A 19,412-nucleotide genomic window follows, 5' to 3' on the forward strand; every position below is an offset into this window, starting at 1 on the left:
TGTATATGCTGCGGTCAGATACTCATGCAGCTTTCAATATGACTGTCACACAATAGGCATAGCAAAATACGTTGCTTACCAATTGAATGAGTTGAGCGCTATTTACTATGGAAGCTGTTGGGTGACAAAGGTTTGTGCGTAGTCCCTGAATTACTCCCATGTATTGTACTTCTCTGCAATGAAGAGTTTATAGAAAGCCTGGTGCTGGGTGACACCACTAAATGAGAGGCAACCAGCTTCCGAGTCTCAGTGAGAATAGAAGGAGTGAGAATAAATAACGTGTAATGTGTGCAGAGAAACCTAGGCTAAATCCACAAAAAGATACAGACACAGGAGATCAACTAAATACAAAGAGATCTCTCACCAGTATGAACAGGCCCTTGTTGGCTAAGTTTTGATATTCGGGAATTGTGGAGAATACCGAGAGCACCAGACAGCTGAACACCAGTAAGAATCTGTAAAGAGAAGAGCGAGTGATGTTAAACATACAGATACAGAGAGTCATTGTAGTACATATAGATCCATGTGCGACTGTCATTCATAAGAACACATACTTTCTGCTTCTTCATGTTTTCACTTTTATATACTCTTTATATTATATATCCAAATCCAGCTGCCTGGTGCCATTCCAGTGAGTGATGGGCTCTATGGGTAGATTTTGTGACTATTAGTTATATATATTAATACTTTTACAGCACCTATCTGATCCCATTTTATAGTGCACCGCCTTTTTATTGTACCGTTATTATCATTTGTATGGGCAGCCACATTTGTGTCACTTGCTTTTAGAATTGCTACTATTCACCTGTATCAATGTCAGCTCATTACTTATTTCTATGGTATTTTACTTGTTTCTAGTTGACATTGGATTCATTTTTGGTTCGGCACCTATATTTATGCTTTTATACATTTTAAGATGTTCCTTTTTAACATTTAATTAACAAATTAACAAGGAATAATTTTATCCACATTTATTTTTTAGTGCTCTAGCTTTTGTTTGTATGATTTATATTTTATTTTTTTGCCCACATATTCCTATTCCATGTGTTACCCATATTTTTATTTGTCTTTATTCTTTATTATATGTATTGCTTTTTGGGTATTCACTACCCTGTAGGTTTTTAAGTTATTTGGGATGTGAAAGAGGAAACTGTTTTCAAGTCTTTTTGTGTGTGTGTGCGCCCTTTTTACTTACTATGTTTGAGCACACCTTGCATAACAAAAATCAGACATGTAGTTCTCATAGTGCCCTCAATGAGTAGCAAATACTGACTTGGAAGTGGCTCTAAAGTCAAAGCAAACCATCCAAAGTGTGCTTATAGATAATTTACAAGTCCGTACACAAAGATATTCACTAACTTACACTGGTACATTTCTAACGTGCTTTTAAAATAATCTGACAAGTAAGTATAAACTGCTTTACTATTATTAGAAGAAGCCAGTAATACACCACTATGACCAATAGAGGGAGCACAGAGCTTGATCTATGTCAAGACATGAAATGATAACCCCAAGCAATCATGTTACACCAGTTACAGCTCTTGACTGACTAATCCATACACTGTAAACATACGTGAAAATGACTGAGGTTGTGTTCATATATACAGTTAGGTCCATATATATTTGGACAGAGACAACATTTTTCTAATTTTGGTTCTAGACATTACCACAATGAATTTTAAACAAAACAATTCAGATGCAGTTGAAGTTCAGACTTTCAGCTTTCATTTGAGGGTATCCACATTAAAATTGGATGAAGGGTTTAGGAGTTTCAGCTCCTTAACATGTGCCACCCTGTTTTTAAAGGGACCAAAAGTAATTGGACAATTGACTCCAAGGCTATTTCATGGACAGGTGTGGGCAATCCCTTTGTTATGTCATTCTCAATTAAGCAGATAAAAGGCCTGGAGTTGATTTGAGGTGTGGTGCTTGCATTTAGAAGGTTTTGCTGTGAAGTAAACATGCGGTCAAAGGAGGTCTCCATGCAGGTGAAACAAGCCATCCTTAAGCTGCAAAAACAGAAAAAACCCATCCGAGGAAATTGCTACAATATTAGGAGTGGCAAAGTCTACAGTTTGGTACATCCTTAGAAAGAAAGAAAGCACTGGTGAACTCATCAATGCAAAAAGACCTGGGCGCCCACGGAAGACAACAGTGGTGGATGATCGCAGAATAATCTCCATGGTGAAGAGAAACCCCTTCACAACAGCCAACCAAGTGAACAACACTCTCCAGGAGGTAGGCGTATCAATATCCAAATCTACCATAAAGAGAAGACTGCATGAAAGTAAATACAGAGGGTTCACTGCACGGTGCAAGCCACTCATAAGCATCAAGAATAAAAAGGCTAGACTGGACTTTGCTCAAAAACATCTAAAAAAGCCAGCACAGTTCTGGAAGAACATTCTTTGGACAGATGAAACCAAGATCAACCTCTACCAGAATGATGGAAAGAGAAAAGTATGATGAAGGCGTTGTACAGCTCATGATCCAAAGCATACTACATCATCTGTAAAACACGGCGGAGGCAGTGTGATGGTTTGGGCATGCATGGCTGCCAGGGGTACTGGGTCACTAGTGTTTATTGATGATGTGACACAGGACAGAAGCAGCCGAATGAATTCTGATGTATTCAGAGCCATACTGTGTGCACAGATCCAGCCAAATGCAGCCAAACTGATTGGTCGTCGTTTCATACTACAGATGGACAACAACCCAAAACATAAAGCCAAAGCAACCCAGGAGTTTATTAAAGCAAAGAAGTGGAATATTCTTGAATGGCCAAGTCAGTCACCTGATCTCAACCCAATTGAGCATGCATTTCACTTGTTAAAGACTAAACTTCAGACAGAAAGGCCCACAAAGAAACAGCAACTGAAAACCACCGCAGTGAAGGCCTGGCAGAGCATCAAAAAGGAGGAAACACAGCGTCTGGTGATGTCCATGAGCTCAAGACTTCAGGCAGTCATTGCCAACAAAGAGTTTTCAACCAAGTACTAGAAATGAACATTTTATTTACAATTATTTAATCTGTCCAATTACTTTTGGTCCCTTTAAAACAGGGTGGCACATGTTAAGGAGCTGAAACTCCTAAACCCTTCATCCAATTTTAATGTGGATACCCTCAAATGAAAGCTGAAAGTCTGAACTTCAACTCCATCTGAATTGTTTTGTTTAAAATTCATTGTGGTAATGTCTAGAACCAAAATTAGAAAAATGTTGTCTCTGTCCAAATATATATGGACCTAACTGTATTTCCTATATTTGGAGAATGAGCAGGGAAAATTCTTGGGGCATATGTCAAATGTATCCATAAAGCCCCATTTACCCAATAGATGCAAAAAACTGTTCTTGTGGCATCCATCAGGCACAAATACATTGGCGTATAGTTATCTATGCAGTTTCCCTTTAAAAAAATATATCTCACTGTATATCTTTTAAGAAATAAAATGAAAAATAAAATATGTGCCTCTTTGTGCCAAAAATGTGGAGATAAAGACTTTTTAGAGACATGGAAAGACAATAAATGACCTACAGTAATGAGAGATTAATAATCATAAATGTCGGTCTTACATCATTTAATAAAGTACAACATTTAACGGAGTTGTTCCAAGATCGAAACATGCCTCAGGACACATGATGAGTGTGTGATTGCTGGAAATTTAATACTGAGACACCTTCACTGTTCAAAAGGGGTCCATAGTCAACCCTTTAAAAGTGTATGATGACTGGACACAGGCTGCATTTATCACATGGCTGTTATGATTGTGTAACAACTCACATGGGTAAATAGATAAAACACTAAAAATCTGCAACTGATCCAGCCAGCTCCAGTACAGACTAGAGATTGTGACCCCACGGTCCCTAGCGGTTCCTGCGTGGGCTGGAATAACCCTAACAGACTAAATGATGGCACCTCAGACCTATGCTGCCTGAAGGCTGTCAAGGTCCTCAAGTTCCTCCTAAGGGAAGGAGTGCTGAGATAGAAAGAGATCCCAGAGAGAGTTAAAACGAACCAAGAAATACAAAATGAAAACATAAGGTATGTACTGCTAGAGAGTACGCTGCCTACTTCCTAAACAAGAAACAGAAGATAGGTGCAGGGTGAAAAGCATAATCAGCAGAGAGATAAACCCTAGCTGGTCTTTCACTGACTGGCATAAACAACGGCAGTATTGCTGGACATCCAAATGAGAATATCACCAGGAGAAAACACCAGCAGGGGGAAAGTATATATAGCCGCACCCAAAAGGTGACTGGTCAGACAAAAGAATAAACGAAAACACCCGTCAACCTAAAAAGACTAAAGCAAGGATACCAGGCAATAAACACCCAGAGAAAAGGTGTAACTGCTGTGGCTCAGCGGATAGCGAAGATGAAAGGTTCAAACCCAGACGCATGATAACAGGCAACAAGACACCTGCTTAGACAAGGGGAAATTACACTGTAGCACAGGAATGACAACACAAAACTTGTGTCATATAGACATACTTTTACTACAGATTATGAAAAGTGCGTGCCATCCAATTTTTGGTAATTATTACAATGCAACTAAAATAGTGAGGAACAGTATAAATAATCTTAGCTTATATTCACATGCATGTGTAGAGACTGCAATGACAGGACTAACCATAGGTCTCCTGACTCTAAATAACAGTCTTGGGCTACATTCACATATATGTGACGTTTTTCATTAGTGTCATATTCATATTTTTCTCATCTGCTTTTTTAAAACTGACGCAGGTAGATTGTCTGAACTGTTTTATATATATTGACTCTTAACAATTACCTAATTAAAAATGGATGAAACTCAGATGTAACTCTGGAGTAGAAAGTATATCTTCCTAGTTCAGTCCACGTCTCACAGATCCCCACAGATTTTAATGGCTGAGTCTGATAAGCATAGAACATTTTCTGAGTTTCACGGACCGGACACATGGATGCATTTTTAAAATGTATTTTTAAAATCAATGTATGTATGTATCAATGAAACTCTATGGCCCTATGTGATGTCCGAGGAAAAAAACAGATGGCACAAAGACATGCTACATGGAGGTGTAAATGCATGCGAATGTTAGTTCAAATCGGGAGACATGCATTGTAATCCATAATCGGACCATGAAACATGGATGTGTAAATTAAGTCTTAATTAAAAATCTCATTTATAAAGCTCCTATAAATACCATTTTTTATGGTAACAGGCTAAGCATATCTTTGTACTGTGTTAGCCAGTAGACAGAAAAATTTGAATTTGAATGTCCTCGGTGGTTGATACCTTTCATTAGGCATATTATAACATTGTGTCCTGTTGGGTATCAATACAGTCATTGTCAAAAGTGTTGACACCCTTGAAATTGTTCCAGAGAATGAAGTATTTTTCCCAGAAAATTATTACAACTACACATTTTGTTAGACACATATTTACTTCTTTTGTGTGTATTGGAACAACACAAAAAAACTGAGAAAAAAAGGCAAATTGGACATAATTTCACCAAAAACCTCACAAAATTGTTGGCATCTTTCCAAAATTTTGGGTAAACAACTTTGTTTCAAGCATGTGATGCTCGTTCAAACTCACCTGTGGCAAGTAACAGGTGTGGGCAATATGAAAATCACACCTAAAGCCAGGTAAAAAGAGAAGTTGACTCAATCTTTGCATTGTGTGTTTGTGTGTGCAACAGTAAGCATGGAGAACAGAAAGAGGAGAAGAGAACTGTCTCAGAACTTGAGAACCAAAATTGTTGAAAAATATCAACAATCTCAAGGTTACAAGTCCATCTCCAGAGTGCATGATGTTCTTTTGTCCATAGTGCGCAACATAATCAAGAAGTTTACAAACAATGTGTCACATAGTGACTAGGGACAGTGGGCGCCTATATCTGATCCCTCGAACTAGGGGGCGCCCTAGTCTATCCCTTTCCGGATTACTCCGGAAGGTGGGGACACTGGGGTCACGAAACTTGCTATGCTCCTACCTTAAACCTTATCTGTTCCCAACCCCCATCCAGGGAGGTGTGAGGCTGAAGTGCATAGGATTACACTAACTAGACAGAAAAGGGTAGACAGACAGGTATGAAAGAAAACTACAATCATACAAATATACTCACAAAACAATAGAGTGGAACACAAGGGAGGGATAGGTAGGAGAAACCAAATAGGAGAGAATGAGCAGCAGACTCCAAGCAGAAATCTACTGAACAACTCTCCAACCGCCTACTCAAAACACTGAATTTCTCCTCCAACACCTAACCAGGAAATAGAACTATCACTGGCAATTCCCAAGTACCAGTGGCGAGCATATATACCAGAGGGGAATGGCCAAAACAGAACAGCTGAGGCTATTCAGGATGGAGAGCTCCAGGAGATCAACTGAACTGATCAACCGTTGCCATGACACAGCAAGTGGAAAACCTGCACTGTTTAATAGGATGGTGAAGCAGTTCTAATCAATGCAGGATTTAGTCTGACTAGACGCTGCAATTTTTTGGCCCCTCTCTGTCGCGGTATCCCTGTGACATCATGGAACTATAGCTAAGCTCTCTGCACATGGATGGCAGAGAAAAATTGAGGAAAGGTTGCAATGCAGGATAGTCCGGATGTTGGATAAGCAGCCTCAATCAAGTTCCAAAAAAATTCAAGCTGTCCTGCAGGCTCAGGGTGCATCAGTGTCAGCGCGAACTATCCGTCGACATTTGAATTAAATTAAACACTATGGCAGGAGACCCAGAAGAAACCCACTGCTGACAGAGAGACATAAAAAAGCTAGACTGCAGTTTACCAAAATGTTTGTGAGTAAGCCGAAACTCTTCTGGGAAAGTGTCTTATTGACATATAAGACCAAGATAGAGCTTTTTGGTTAAGCACATCATTATACTGTTTACTGACAATGGAATAAAGCCTACAAAGAAAAGAATACAGTACTTACAGTCAAATATGGTGGAGGTTCAAAGATGTTTTGGGGTTGTTTTGCTACCTCTCGCACTGGGATCCTTAATTGTGTGCAAAACATCATGAAATCTGAAGATCACCAAAGGATTTTGGGTTGCAATGTAGTGCCCAGTGTAAGAAAGCTGGGTTTGTGTCTTAGGTCATGGGTCATCCAGCAGGACAATGACCCCAAACATACTTCAATAAGCACCCAAAAATGGATGGAAACAAAGCGTTGGAGAGATCTTAAGTGGCCAGCAATGAGTGCGGATCTAAATCCCAGTGAACAAGTGTGGAGAGATCTTAAAATTGCTGTTGGGAGAAGGCACTCTTCAAATATGAGAGACCTGGAGCAGTTGGCCAAATAAGACTGGTCTAAAATTCCAGTTGAGATAAGTAAGAATCTTGGTGATGGTTATAGGAAGCGATTGATTGCAGTTATTTATTCCAAAGGGTGTGCAACCAAATAGTAAGTTGAAGGTGCCAACAATTTTGTCCAACCCATTTTTGGGGGTTTGTGTGAAATTATGTCCAATTTGCCTTTTTTTCTCTGTTTTTTTGTGTTGTACCAATGCACAGAAAGCAAATAAACATGTGTATAACAAAACATGTGTAATTGCAACAATTTTCTGGGGGAAATACTCCAATTTCTGGAATAATTTTATGGGTGCCAACACTTTTGGCTATGACTGTATGTGACTCTTCAGATTTTGTGTTAGACTATGCCTAATGAAGAGACATGAGTAGTTTGAAAAACTTGCTATTTATTACCATCTTTTCAGTTAGCCATTAACAGGTATAAATCCCTGAGGTCTCTCATATTTTAATATTTTGGTAACAGGCTCTGTGTAGTCTTTTCCATCTGTCTCCTAATACAACATATGTTTGGTAGGTTAATCCTCTATTTGATTCGGACTACATGTAGCTGCATAAATGGATCCCATTGCACTACATACTTTTGACTCAGTGCACCTTCTATAGCTTTGTAAGGGGCAGTCATCTATACTTCTGTACATGTACCATCTAATTATTTTCATACAGATGGACAAAGGAGAGTATGCAGGAATCTAAAACCTGCAATCTAACATGCTCTCTGGGAAAAGGACAGACACTTGGCAACAGCTGATGAGTACAAGCGACTGCCTCCTAAATGTTGTCTGAAGAAAGTGACAGAATGCATTAGATGTGGGCTTCCCCTCAGTTAAAGTGCTGCCCAACGAGGATTTCTCAGATATTTTTTTAAAGGACAATCAATTGTCTAAATATAAAATGTATGAAAGATTTATCCACTGTCACTTAACATACAGAAGCTTGCAATGAGAGAAAAAACATGGACTTTCCTGCGTTTGATGTGCCAGCAGTTAGAAATAACATACAACCTCCATGGTATGGGTTAAACTCACATTACATAAGTGGATGCAATACTGAAGTCAATGGCAGGTCTAAAATTGGGAGGCTGGGTTGGATGGTTTTGCTGAGAGTCAATCTTTACCAGCAGAGAAGATATCGTCTGCATGTCTCAGAGTCCTGTTTTCCAACCAGGGTTCCTTTACTCTTGGCCAGGAATTTCCTAGAGCACAGCAAAAACAGTGCATTTTGCAGTAGTGATTTACAGGCTGCTCGAAGATGCTTTGCAATGCAGTAAACATGTCGGAACAAAATGACAGAACTGGATAAGGATTATAGAAAGCTATACCCACCCCTCACCAAGATAGTTGGAGGCAGGGATAGCATTAAGAGCTACTCAGGAGTAGTGTTGAGCATTCCGATACTGAAATATCGGGTATCGGCCGATATTCACTGTATCGGAATTCCGATACTTAATTCCGATACTTTTATAATATCGAATACCGGAATCGGAAGTTCCCATAATGCCTGCGCTCTGCAGTGTCTCTGAAGGATGACAAGCTGGATGGCAGCGCTCAGCTGCGATCCAGCTTGTCATCAGAATGCCATCCCAGCGTGGGAGAATTCTCCTGATTGTTTAAAAGCCGGCGCGCGGTAAAAAGCCGCCGGCTTTTAAACAATCACGCAGCCCCATACTGCTTCCCCGCAGCCTCCCACCCCGATCCTCCGCTCCCCTCGCCACCTCCCATCCCGATCGTAAATTAGGACCGGGCGGGGAGCACAGCACCAAGGAGCGAAGGACCCGGGCGGGGAAGCCGGCAGTGAAAAGACTTCACCGCCGGCTTTCCCGTTCTGTGCTGCGCTTTCCCGCCGGTTATTTCAAATGAACAGCTGAGGTATCAGGTGATGCCGATCAGCTGTTCATTTGAAGTAGCCGCGGTGCCCTCAGAGGGTTCATGTGAGTTCATGCTTGACTGCATGAACTCACATCAACTTTCCCACGGCCGCACAGGTCAGCCTCACCTCCCGGACCCGTCATGATTAGTGTGTGCGGGGTGTGTGTGTGTGCGGGGTGTGTGTGCGGGTGTGTGTGTGCGGGTGTGTGTGTGTGCGGGGTGTGTGTGCGGGGTGTCTGTGCGATGTGTGCGGGGTGTGTGTGCGGGGTGTCTGTGCGATGTGTGCGGGTGTGTGTGCGGGTGTGTGTGTGTGCGGGTGGGTGTGTGTGCGGGGTGTGTGTGCGGGGTGTCTGTGCGATGTGTGCGGGGTGTGTGTGCGGGGTGTCTGTGCGATGTGTGCGGGTGTGTGTGCGGGCAGACATAGGCCGATGTGACACTACTACTCCCATCGGCCTATGTCTGTCCCCCGTCCACTCCTGCCAGCAGGATCAGCTCGATGGGAGCAGTAGTTCCCATCAGCCTGATCCTGCTATTTAAATTGCCCTACTGTGTCCCCAATAAATGTTAGATACATGTCATTGGTGGCCAGTGGTTACCTAAAAGAAATTAGTTCATATATTACCTGTCCCCGCCGATCGCCACCTAAAATAAAGTAAAAAATAAAAAACTACACCTATACTCACCAAGACACCTAATTCCCCGAAGCCATCGATCTCCTGTAATAAAATATAAAATAATAAACCACAACCTTATCCTTACCCCTCCGTAGCAGTCCACGAGTGTCCCACGAAGATCTCCAGTTCAGAGCAGCCACATAGAATGTGACCGCTCTGAACCGCTGCCGCCGCTAGAATGACGGGGCCGTAAGGGTTCACCGGAGTTCAGGCAGCGCTGCTCCGGTTAGCTCCTTTACGGCACTGCTGTATCGTGAGAAATTCCCACGGTACAGCACTGCCGTAAAGGAGGTCTCCGGAGCTGCGCTGCCTGAATGCACTCCGGTGACCTCAGTCAGTGGCTCCCGCTGCCGGGAGCGGACGTGTTCCCGGCAGCGTGAGCTTACAGCAGCCATGCACAGCTGTCACCATCTCCAGATGTGACAGCTGTGCATGGGAGATCAGCGCAGGAACGTGGACAGGTAACTATTTTTTTTTTAGTAAACTAAGAATTAAATAAAATGGTGTTTTATTTCAAATAAATTATTTTTTTCTGGGTGTAGTGTGTTTTTTCTTTTTAACACTTTGTAGGTTAGTAATGGGGGTGTCATATAGACGGCCATCATTACTAACCTGGGCTTCATGGCAGCTGGCGCTGACATGAACCCCACCACTATTACCCCCTGCCACCGCACCAGGGCAGCGTGGAAGAGCGAGGCTAAGTGCCAGAATTGGCGCATCCTATGGATGCGCCATTTCTGGGGCGGCTGACGGCTGGTGTTTCTAGCCTGGGAGGGGGCCAATATTCATGGCACCCTTCCTGAGCTATTAATATCAGCCCCCAGCTGTCTGCCTAGCCTTTGCTAGCTATTAAAATAGAGGGGACCCCACGTCATTTTTTTTTGGGGGGTCCCCCATTTTAATAGCTAGTAAAGGCTAGGTATTCAGCTGGGGGCTGATATTAGTAGCCTGGGAAGCTCCGTGGGTTTTACCCCCTTCCCAGGCTTCAAACATCTGCCCCAGCCGTCTGCTTAACCTCCGCTAGAGACTAAAATTATGGGGGATCCCACGCCATTTTTTTTTTAAATAAATCCTTTATTTTAACACTAAATGACATTTGAGGACTTAATAAAGATGCAGTCCCTAAATTATTATTTATTTTTTAATAAATTTTTCCCAAAACTTTTGACGTGGGCTTCGCCATATTTTTGTATGCCAGCCAGGTACAGCATCCAGCTTCTATGAACGCGCCATTTTCCGGGGCGGCCGCGGACTGCAATTTTCAGCGGGGGGGGGAGGGCAAAAAGCTTGGGCCTCCCTGCGCTGCAGATTCCATCCCCCAGCTGCCTAGTTGTACCTGGCTGGACACAAAAATAAGGAGAAGCTCCACGTTTTTTTTTTTTTAATTATTTCATGAAATTCATGGAATAATTAAGAAAAAAAGGGCTTCCCTATATTGTTGTGTCCGGCTAGGTACAAATAGGCAGCTGGTGGTTGGGGGCAGCCCATTCCTGCCTGCTGTACCTGACTGGACACAAATATAGGGCGAAGCCCCACATCAATTTTTTTAAATTATTTCATGAATTTCCTGAAATGATTTAAAAAAAATTGACGTGGGGCTTCGCACTATATTTGTGTCCAGCCAGGTACAGCAGGCAGGAACGGGCTGCCCCCAACCACCAGCTGCCTATTTGTACCTGGTTGGACACAACAATATAGGGAAGCCCTTTTTTTCTTAATTATTTCATGAATTTCATGAAATAATTAAAAAAAAAAAATACGTGAAGCTTCTCCCTATTTTTGTGTCCAGCCAGGTACAACTAGGCAGCTGGGGGATGGAATCTGCAGCGCAGGGAGGCCCAAGCTTTCTGCCCCCCCCCCTCCCCCCGCTGAAAATTGCAGTGCGCAGCCACCCCGGAAAATGGCGCGTTCATAGAAGCTGGATGCTGTACCTGGCTGGCATACAAAAATATGGCGAAGCCCACGTCAAAAGTTTTGGGAAAAATTAATTAAAAAATAAATAATAATTTAGGGACTGCATCTTTATTAACTCCTCAAATGTCATTTAGTGTTAAAATAAAGGACTTATTTTAAAAAAAATTGACGTGGGGCTTCGCCCTATATTTGTGTCCAGCCAGGTACAGCAGGCAGGAACAGGCTGCCCCCAACCACCAGCTGCCTATTTGTACCTGGCCGGACACAACAATATAGGGAAGCCCTTTTTTAAAAAAATTATTTCATGAAATAATTAAAAAAAAATTGACGTGGGGCTTCGCACTATATTTGTGTCCAGCCAGGTACAGCAGGCAGGAATGGGCTGCCCCCAACCACCAGCTGCCTATTTGTACCTGGTTGGACACAACAATATAGGGAAGCCCTTTTTTTCTTAATTATTCCATGAATTTCATGAAATAATTTTAAAAAAAAATGCGTGGGGCTTCGCCCTATTTTTGTGCCCAGCCAGATACAACTAGGCAGCTGGGGGCTGGAATCCGCAGCGCAGGGAGACCCAAGCTTTCTGGGCCACCCCCGCTGCAAATTGCAGTCCGCAGCCGCCCCAGAAAATGGCGCGTTCATAGAAGCGCCATCTTCTGGCGCTGTACCCAACTCATCCAGGGCCCTGGTGCGGTGGCTCACTGGGTAATAAAGGGGTTAAGGCCAGCTTGGCATTATCAGCTGGCCCTAAGCCCAAAATTCATGGGGTCACGCCAATATTAGACATGACCACCATGAATTTCTAGTAAAGTATTTAAAAAAACACAACACCCAGAAAAAAGTCCTTTAATTGAAATAAACACACAATTCTTTATTGTTCTAAATTAAACCATACTTACCATCACGCCCATTCCAGCTGAAGCCAACGATCTCCTGCAATAAAAGTAAAATAATAAAGCAACCTCATCCTTACCTTTCCATGGCTCCCACGACAGCTTCAGCTCTGCTACATCGAGATGACAGGCTGGACCGCAGCAGAACGCTGCCATCCATCCTGTCATCCCGCAGACACTGAGAAGCGCAGGCATACTTCCACTCCTCAGTGTCTGGCTGTGACGGCATCCAGATGAGCCGAGGTCATGTCCAATGAACTCCGCTCACTTCATGTACGTCACTGACAGCGTGGGAAAATTCTCCTGCACTCAGCACTTCAGCGTGAGAATTTTCCCACGCTGTCAGTGACGTGCATGAGGTGAGCTGAGTTCATTGGACATGACCTCACCTCATGTATGTCACTGACAGCGTGGGAGAATTCTCACGCTGAAGCGCTGAGTGCAGGAGAATTTTCCCACGCTGTCAGTGACGTGCATGAGGTGAGCTGAGTTCATTGGACATGAACTCGGCTCATCTGGATGACGTCACAGAGAGACACTGAGGAGCGCAAGCATGCCTGCGCTTCTCAGTGTCTGCGGGATGACAGGCTGGATGGCAGCTTTCTGCTGCGGTCCAGCCTGTCATCTCGATGTAGCAGAGCTGGAGCTGTCCTGGGAACCATCGAAAGGTAAGGATGAGGTTGCTTTATTATTTTTCTTTTATTGCAGGAGATCGTTGGCTTCAGCTGGAATGGGCGTGATGGTAAGTATGGTTTAATTTAGAACAATAAAGAATTGTGTCTTTATTTCAATTAAAGGACTTTACTCTGGGTGTTTGTGTTTTCTTTTAACTTTGACTATGGGGTTAGTAATGGGGGTGTCTTATAGACGCCTCTCCATTACTAACCTGGGCTTGATGTCAGCTGGCATTATAAGCTGACATCAACCCCAACCCTATTACCCCCTGCCACCGCACCAGGGCAGCGTGGAAGAGCGAGGCTAAGTGCCAGAATTGGCGCATCCTATGGATGCGCCATTTCTGGGGCGGCTGACGGCTGGTGTTTCTAGCCTGGGAGGGGGCCAATATTCATGGCACCCTTCCTGGGCTATTAATATCAGCCCCCAGCTGTCTGCCTAGCCTGTGCTAGCTATTAAATTAGGGGGGACCCCACGTCATTTTTTTGGGGGGGTCCCCCATTTTAATAGCTAGTAAAGGCTAGGTATTCAGCTGGGGGCTGATATTAGTAGCCTGGGAAGCTCCGTGGGTATTACCCCCTTCCCAGGCTTCAAACATTTGCCCCAGCTGTCTGCTTAACCTCCGCTAGAGCCTAAAATTAAGGGGAACCCCACGCCAATTTTTTTTTAAATAAATCCTTTATTTTAACACTAAATGACAAGTACAGTAATCAACACTGTCACTGTACTTCATATATATGTGACTGACATGTTTCTATCTATCTAATCTATGTGTGATTCTCTATTCCTTCTATTCTAAATTGTCGGGTACAGATGCTGAATTGCCGGCCGGCTTTCTTAAAGAGACGGTGCATGAAAACACTATTATTTTTTTAAATAAATCCTTTACACTAAATGACAAGTTCTGTAAGCAACACTGTCACTGTACTTCATATATATGTGACTGACATGTTTCTATCTATCTAATCTATGTGTGAAGCTCTATTCTGTCTGTTATAAATTGTCGGGTACAGATGCTGAATTGCCGGCCGGCTTTTTTAAAGAGACGGTGCACGAAAACACTAATATTTTTTTTAATAAATCCTTTACACTAAATGACAAGTACAGTAAGCAACACTGTCACTGTACTTCATATATATGTGACTGACATGTTTCTATCTATCTAATCTATGTGTGATTCTCTATTCCTTCTATTCTAAATTGTCGGGTACAGATGCTGAATTGCCGGCCGGCTTTCTTAAAGAGACGGTGCATGAAAACACTATTATTTTTTTAAATAAATCCTTTACACTAAATGACAAGTTCTGTAAGCAACACTGTCACTGTACTTCTTATATATGTGACTGACATGTTTCTATCTATCTAATCTATGTGTGAAGCTCTATTCTGTCTGTTATAAATTGTCGGGTACAGATGCTGAATTGCCGGCCGGCTTTTTTAAAGAGACGGTGCACGAAAACACTAATATTTTTTTTAATAAATCCTTTACACTAAATGACAAGTACAGTAAGCAACACTGTCACTGTACTTCATATATATGTGACTGACATGTTTCTATCTATCTAATCTATGTGTGAAGCTCTATTCTTTCTGTTGTAAATTGTCGGGTACCGGTGAATGCCGCTGATGAATTGCCGGCTTTTCATGTCATTCTACATTATTCTTAGTTGTTTTACTTCATGTAGAATTAACCTACAAGGAAAGAAAGGGTTTATTTTCATTCCGATATTTGTGTCCCATTGACTTGCATTGGTTTCCGGTATCGGAATCGGCGATATCCGATACTTTTTGGGTATCGGCCCGATCCAATCCGATACGATATTTCCTGATATCGGAAGGTATCGCTCAACACTACTCAGGAGTAAAAATATTGTTTAGCGGTTTCCCTGCTGTAATAAAGTTGGGTTTCACTAAATTAGATGACGAAAAAGTTTTGTCTTAGAATATTGCATGTATTTTCCATCATATATTCAATTTTGGACACAAACAAGATCTGCATGTGATGATGAAATGAATACTTTCAGAAAAAATGAATTAGAATTGTCCATATAAAGTATAGAAACAAAGTCCCTGATGTATGCATTCTAAGACCAGAAAAAGGGGTTGGCCTGTAACATGGGAACGTAGCCGTGGCCGAGGTGCACGTCTTCCACGCCCCGGCACGCTACGTGAAGATGGGAGCCCTGGCTGGGTGTGTGGGCTTCATCTATGGGGGCGCTTTGCCCTTGAAGGCAGCATGATGCTGGTAACTTTCGGCTGGCCAGGACCGCATGTTGAACAGTTCAGTGAGGGAGACCACCACTTAAAAATAAAGTCTTTTACTTAACATTAACTTGGTGGGAACTATGTACAATAGATAGAGGGTGCTGTAAGGTGGGGGTGTTCACACCGTGCACTAACTGAGGCAGTGACCCAAGCAAGTCCAACATAAACAGCTTTATTCAGCAACTCACGGGTAAACAGAAAAGTCCTCCGGTCCGCAGCCGCGTTAACATGAGTCCTTAAACAACGGTTGCCATGGGCAACGGCGGCGCCGGGCCGCTCAGAGCCTGACAGGTGCACAGCCTTTCGAGGCATGGGTTCAGCTACACACAAGCCCGCCGAGCTTTCCTGCTATGTTTCTAGCAGGTTCCAACACTGAACAACACTACTCTTTAATGCAGGGTTTTTAAAGGACCATTGGCAAGAGCCACTGGAAAACCCAGGTTGGAGGGAAGAGGCCACTCCACTGCCTTCCTGTAACCTCCTCCAAAAAAATGAAGGTCCTGCCGGGTTTTACTAATCTGCCTTAGCCAGATAGCCTGACCAGGTCAATGCTCACCTTCATTCCTGCATTGCAGCTGCAGGTGAGTTTGTGACTGCAATGCACTCAAATGGATTTAATAGGACTCTGTACACATTCTGGGGGATATATAACGTCCCTCGTATACGATCCCGGTCACTGCATCACATACCCCCCCCCCCTCTGTTCAATCTTGTGGGGTTGAACATTTGACACCATAAAGGGTGCCCGGGACAGGGCATCCGCGTTTGCCTGCGACTTCCCAGGGCGATGTTCTACAGAGAAACTGAAATTTTGCAGTGACAGGAACTATCTGGTGACTCGCGCATTCCTCTCCTTGGCATTCCTCATCCATACCAAGCGTGAGTGGTCCGTCACCAAGCGGAACTGACGCCTGAGTAAATAATAACGTAGCAATTCCAAGGCCTACTTAATAGGCAAACACTCCTTCTCTAACACGCTATAGTTTTTCTCTGCCGGGACAAGTTTTCTACTAAAGTAGGTGACCGGATGCTCTTCACCATTCACTTTTTGTGACAATACTGCCCCTAGGCCTATCTCCGAGGCATCTGTCTGTACAATGAAGGTTTCCTTAAAGTTGGGGCTGATGAGGACCGGCTGTCCACACAGGGCCAACTTCATGGACTGAAAGGCTTCTTCTGCCTGAGGGTTCCACCGAACCATTACCGATTTTTTTCCTTTCAAGAGATCGGTTAGGGGCGCCGTTCTCCCAGCAAAATTAGGTATAAACAGGCGGTGATACCCAAGGATGCCAAGGAACGCCCTCACCTGCTTTGTACTTGACGGTTTAGGCCAGTTTTTTATGGCCTCAGCTTTATTGATTTGGGGCTTGATAACTCCAATCACATACCCTAAATATCGCGCTTCCTCTAGCCCTATTGCACATTTTTTTCGGTTTGCCGTTAACCCCGCGGCTCTGAGAGAATCCAGCATCGCTTGTAGCTGGGATAGATGCGTATGCCAGTCGGTGCTAAAGATGATAATGTCATCTAGATACGCGGACGTGCACTCCTGATGAGGCTTGAGCACTATGTTCATCAGCCTCTGGAATGTGGCCCAGGCCCCATGTAACCCAAAAGGTAAGACCACATAGTGATATAGACCCTCTGGAGTTATGAAGGCGGTCTTTTCCTTCGCCGATTTCGTGAGAGGTACCTGCCAGTAACCCTTGGTGAGATCGAGCATGGTAAAGTACTGGGCCTGCCCCAGTCTCTCAATCAGCTCATCCAACCTGGGCATTGGATACAGGTCAAACTTCGGCACTTCATTTAATTTCCGGAAATCGTTACAGAAGTGTAACGATCCGTCTGGTTTTGGAATCAGTACGATGGGGCTAGCCCACTCAGTCCGTGATTCCTCGATGACGCCTAACTGGAGCATTTGTTTTACCTCAGCCGTGATGGCTTGCCTCCGGGCTTCGGGTATCCGGTACGGTCTCATTCGCACCCTTACCCCAGATTCGGTGACAATGTCATGTTGGAATACTGTAGTCCTACCCGGTAGCTCGGAGAACACGTCAGTATTCTGCTGTACCAGCGAGCGAGCCTCCCGTCGCTGCAGTTTAGTGAGAGCGTCACTTATCCTGACCTCTCCCCCAGACGCATCCCTGGCTGAAGGTAGAGAACTCTCTGACGGCATGCCCGAAGTGACATCTGTAACTAAACACTCTCGATCTCTCCAGGGTTTTAGCAGGTTTACATGGTAAAGCTGCTCAGGTTTCCTCCTTCCGGATTGATACACCCGGTAATTTACCTCCCCCACCTTTTCTCGAACCTCATATGGCCCTTGCCACTTGGCCATGAGTTTACTCTCGGCTGTGCGTACCAGTACTAACACCCGATTGCCCTTGTTAAAAGACCTGACCTTGGCTCTTTTATTATATGTACGCTTCTGTGCTGTCTGGACATCTAACAGATGTTCTTTCACGATGGGCAGGACTGCCGCAATCCAGTCCTGCATACTAGCCACGTGTTCAATTATCCTTCTATGTGGAGTTGGCTCTTGTTCCCACGTCTCTTTGGCTACGTCCAACAGTCCCCTAGGGTGTCTGCCGTACAATAACTCAAAGGGAGAGAACTCTGTGGAAGCCTGGTGTACCTCACGGACGGCGAACATCAAATAGGGTAGCAACATGTCCCAATTCCTTCCGTCCTTAGAAACCACCTTTTTTAACATGGACTTGAGGGTTTCATTGAACCGTTCTACTAGCCCGTCGATTTGAGGGTGGTACACTGATGTGCGCAATTGTTTAATTTTTAGCAGTTTGCACAGTTCCCTAGTCACCTTAGACATAAAAGGGGTCCCTTGATCCATCAGGATCTCCTTAGGTAGTCCGAGGCGACAGAACCTGGCAAACAGCTCCCGTGCAATCAGTTTCGCTGAGGTGTGGCGTAGCGGTATAGCCTCTGGGTACCGGGTGGCATAGTCGACGACCACCAGTATATATTGGTGGCCCTACCAAGTCCATTGCAATCCGTTCAAAAGGTACCTCTATCACTGACAGGGGTACCAATGGGCTACGGAAACTTGTGGTGGGTGCAGTCAACTGACATTCGGGGCAGGATTCACAGTACTTTTGGACCTCTGCGTAAATCCCCGGCCAAAAGAACTGCTGCAAGATATGCTCTTGCATCTTTTTAACCCCTAAGTGTCCACCCAGCAGGTGTGTGTGTGCCAACTCCAGAACCGCCCGACGGTATGACTTAGGTACCACTAAGTGATCCACGACCTCGTCTCTGATTTTGTCTACCCTATAGAGCAACTCACCATTGACTACCATGCGTGGAAATACAGTATCTGCACCGGGCTGTTGAGCTACGCCATTTACCTCTAACACCCTTTCCCACGCCCGAGTCAGAGTGGGATCCTGTAGCTGAGCTGTCCCAAACGTGCCCCGGGACACTTCCAGCTCGGGGATCGATGGGGTCTCCTCGACCTCTCCTGCCAGCACCTCTAGGGGAGACCTATCGGGGTCACACTCTGTCCCTAGGTCGGACACCCCTACGGCAGGTACCCCTGACTCAGGTTCGTCGGGTACAGCGCCTGTAACAAATTTTACCGGGGGAGAGTGGATTTTGTTTTTCCACAGAGTCCAGAACAGGGGCAAGTCTCTTCCCAACACAGTCCCATAGGGAAGAGTTTTTACCACCCTCACCACGTTTTATGTCTCCACATGGCGTGGACAAAACTACCTCCGCGGTTGCATACTCTCGGAGGTCCCCATGGATACACACAACCCCGACTGTCTGTCCATTGGGGTTGTCTCCTGCCACCAGCGACCCAT

At 44.2% G+C, this 19,412-nt stretch overlaps 1 protein-coding gene across 3 annotated transcripts in view; it reads right to left on the reverse strand.

Annotated features, from left to right (window-relative positions):
- KCNQ4 (potassium voltage-gated channel subfamily Q member 4) overlaps positions 1 to 19,412 on the reverse strand; it is a 313,669-nt gene that overhangs the window by 163,992 nt on the left and 130,265 nt on the right. For all 3 annotated transcript variants that reach the window (XM_073665725.1, XM_073665727.1, XM_073665726.1), the window contains exon 2: positions 365 to 455. In XM_073665725.1, coding sequence (XP_073521826.1) covers positions 365 to 455 — 91 coding nt within the window. The remainder of the gene's footprint in view (positions 1 to 364; positions 456 to 19,412) is intronic.

Source organism: Phyllobates terribilis, unplaced genomic scaffold, assembly GCF_046119375.1.
Source record: "Phyllobates terribilis strain yellow unplaced genomic scaffold, ASM4611937v1 Scaffold_2__4_contigs__length_985480577, whole genome shotgun sequence".
NCBI classification, from domain to species: Eukaryota; Metazoa; Chordata; class Amphibia; order Anura; family Dendrobatidae; genus Phyllobates; species Phyllobates terribilis.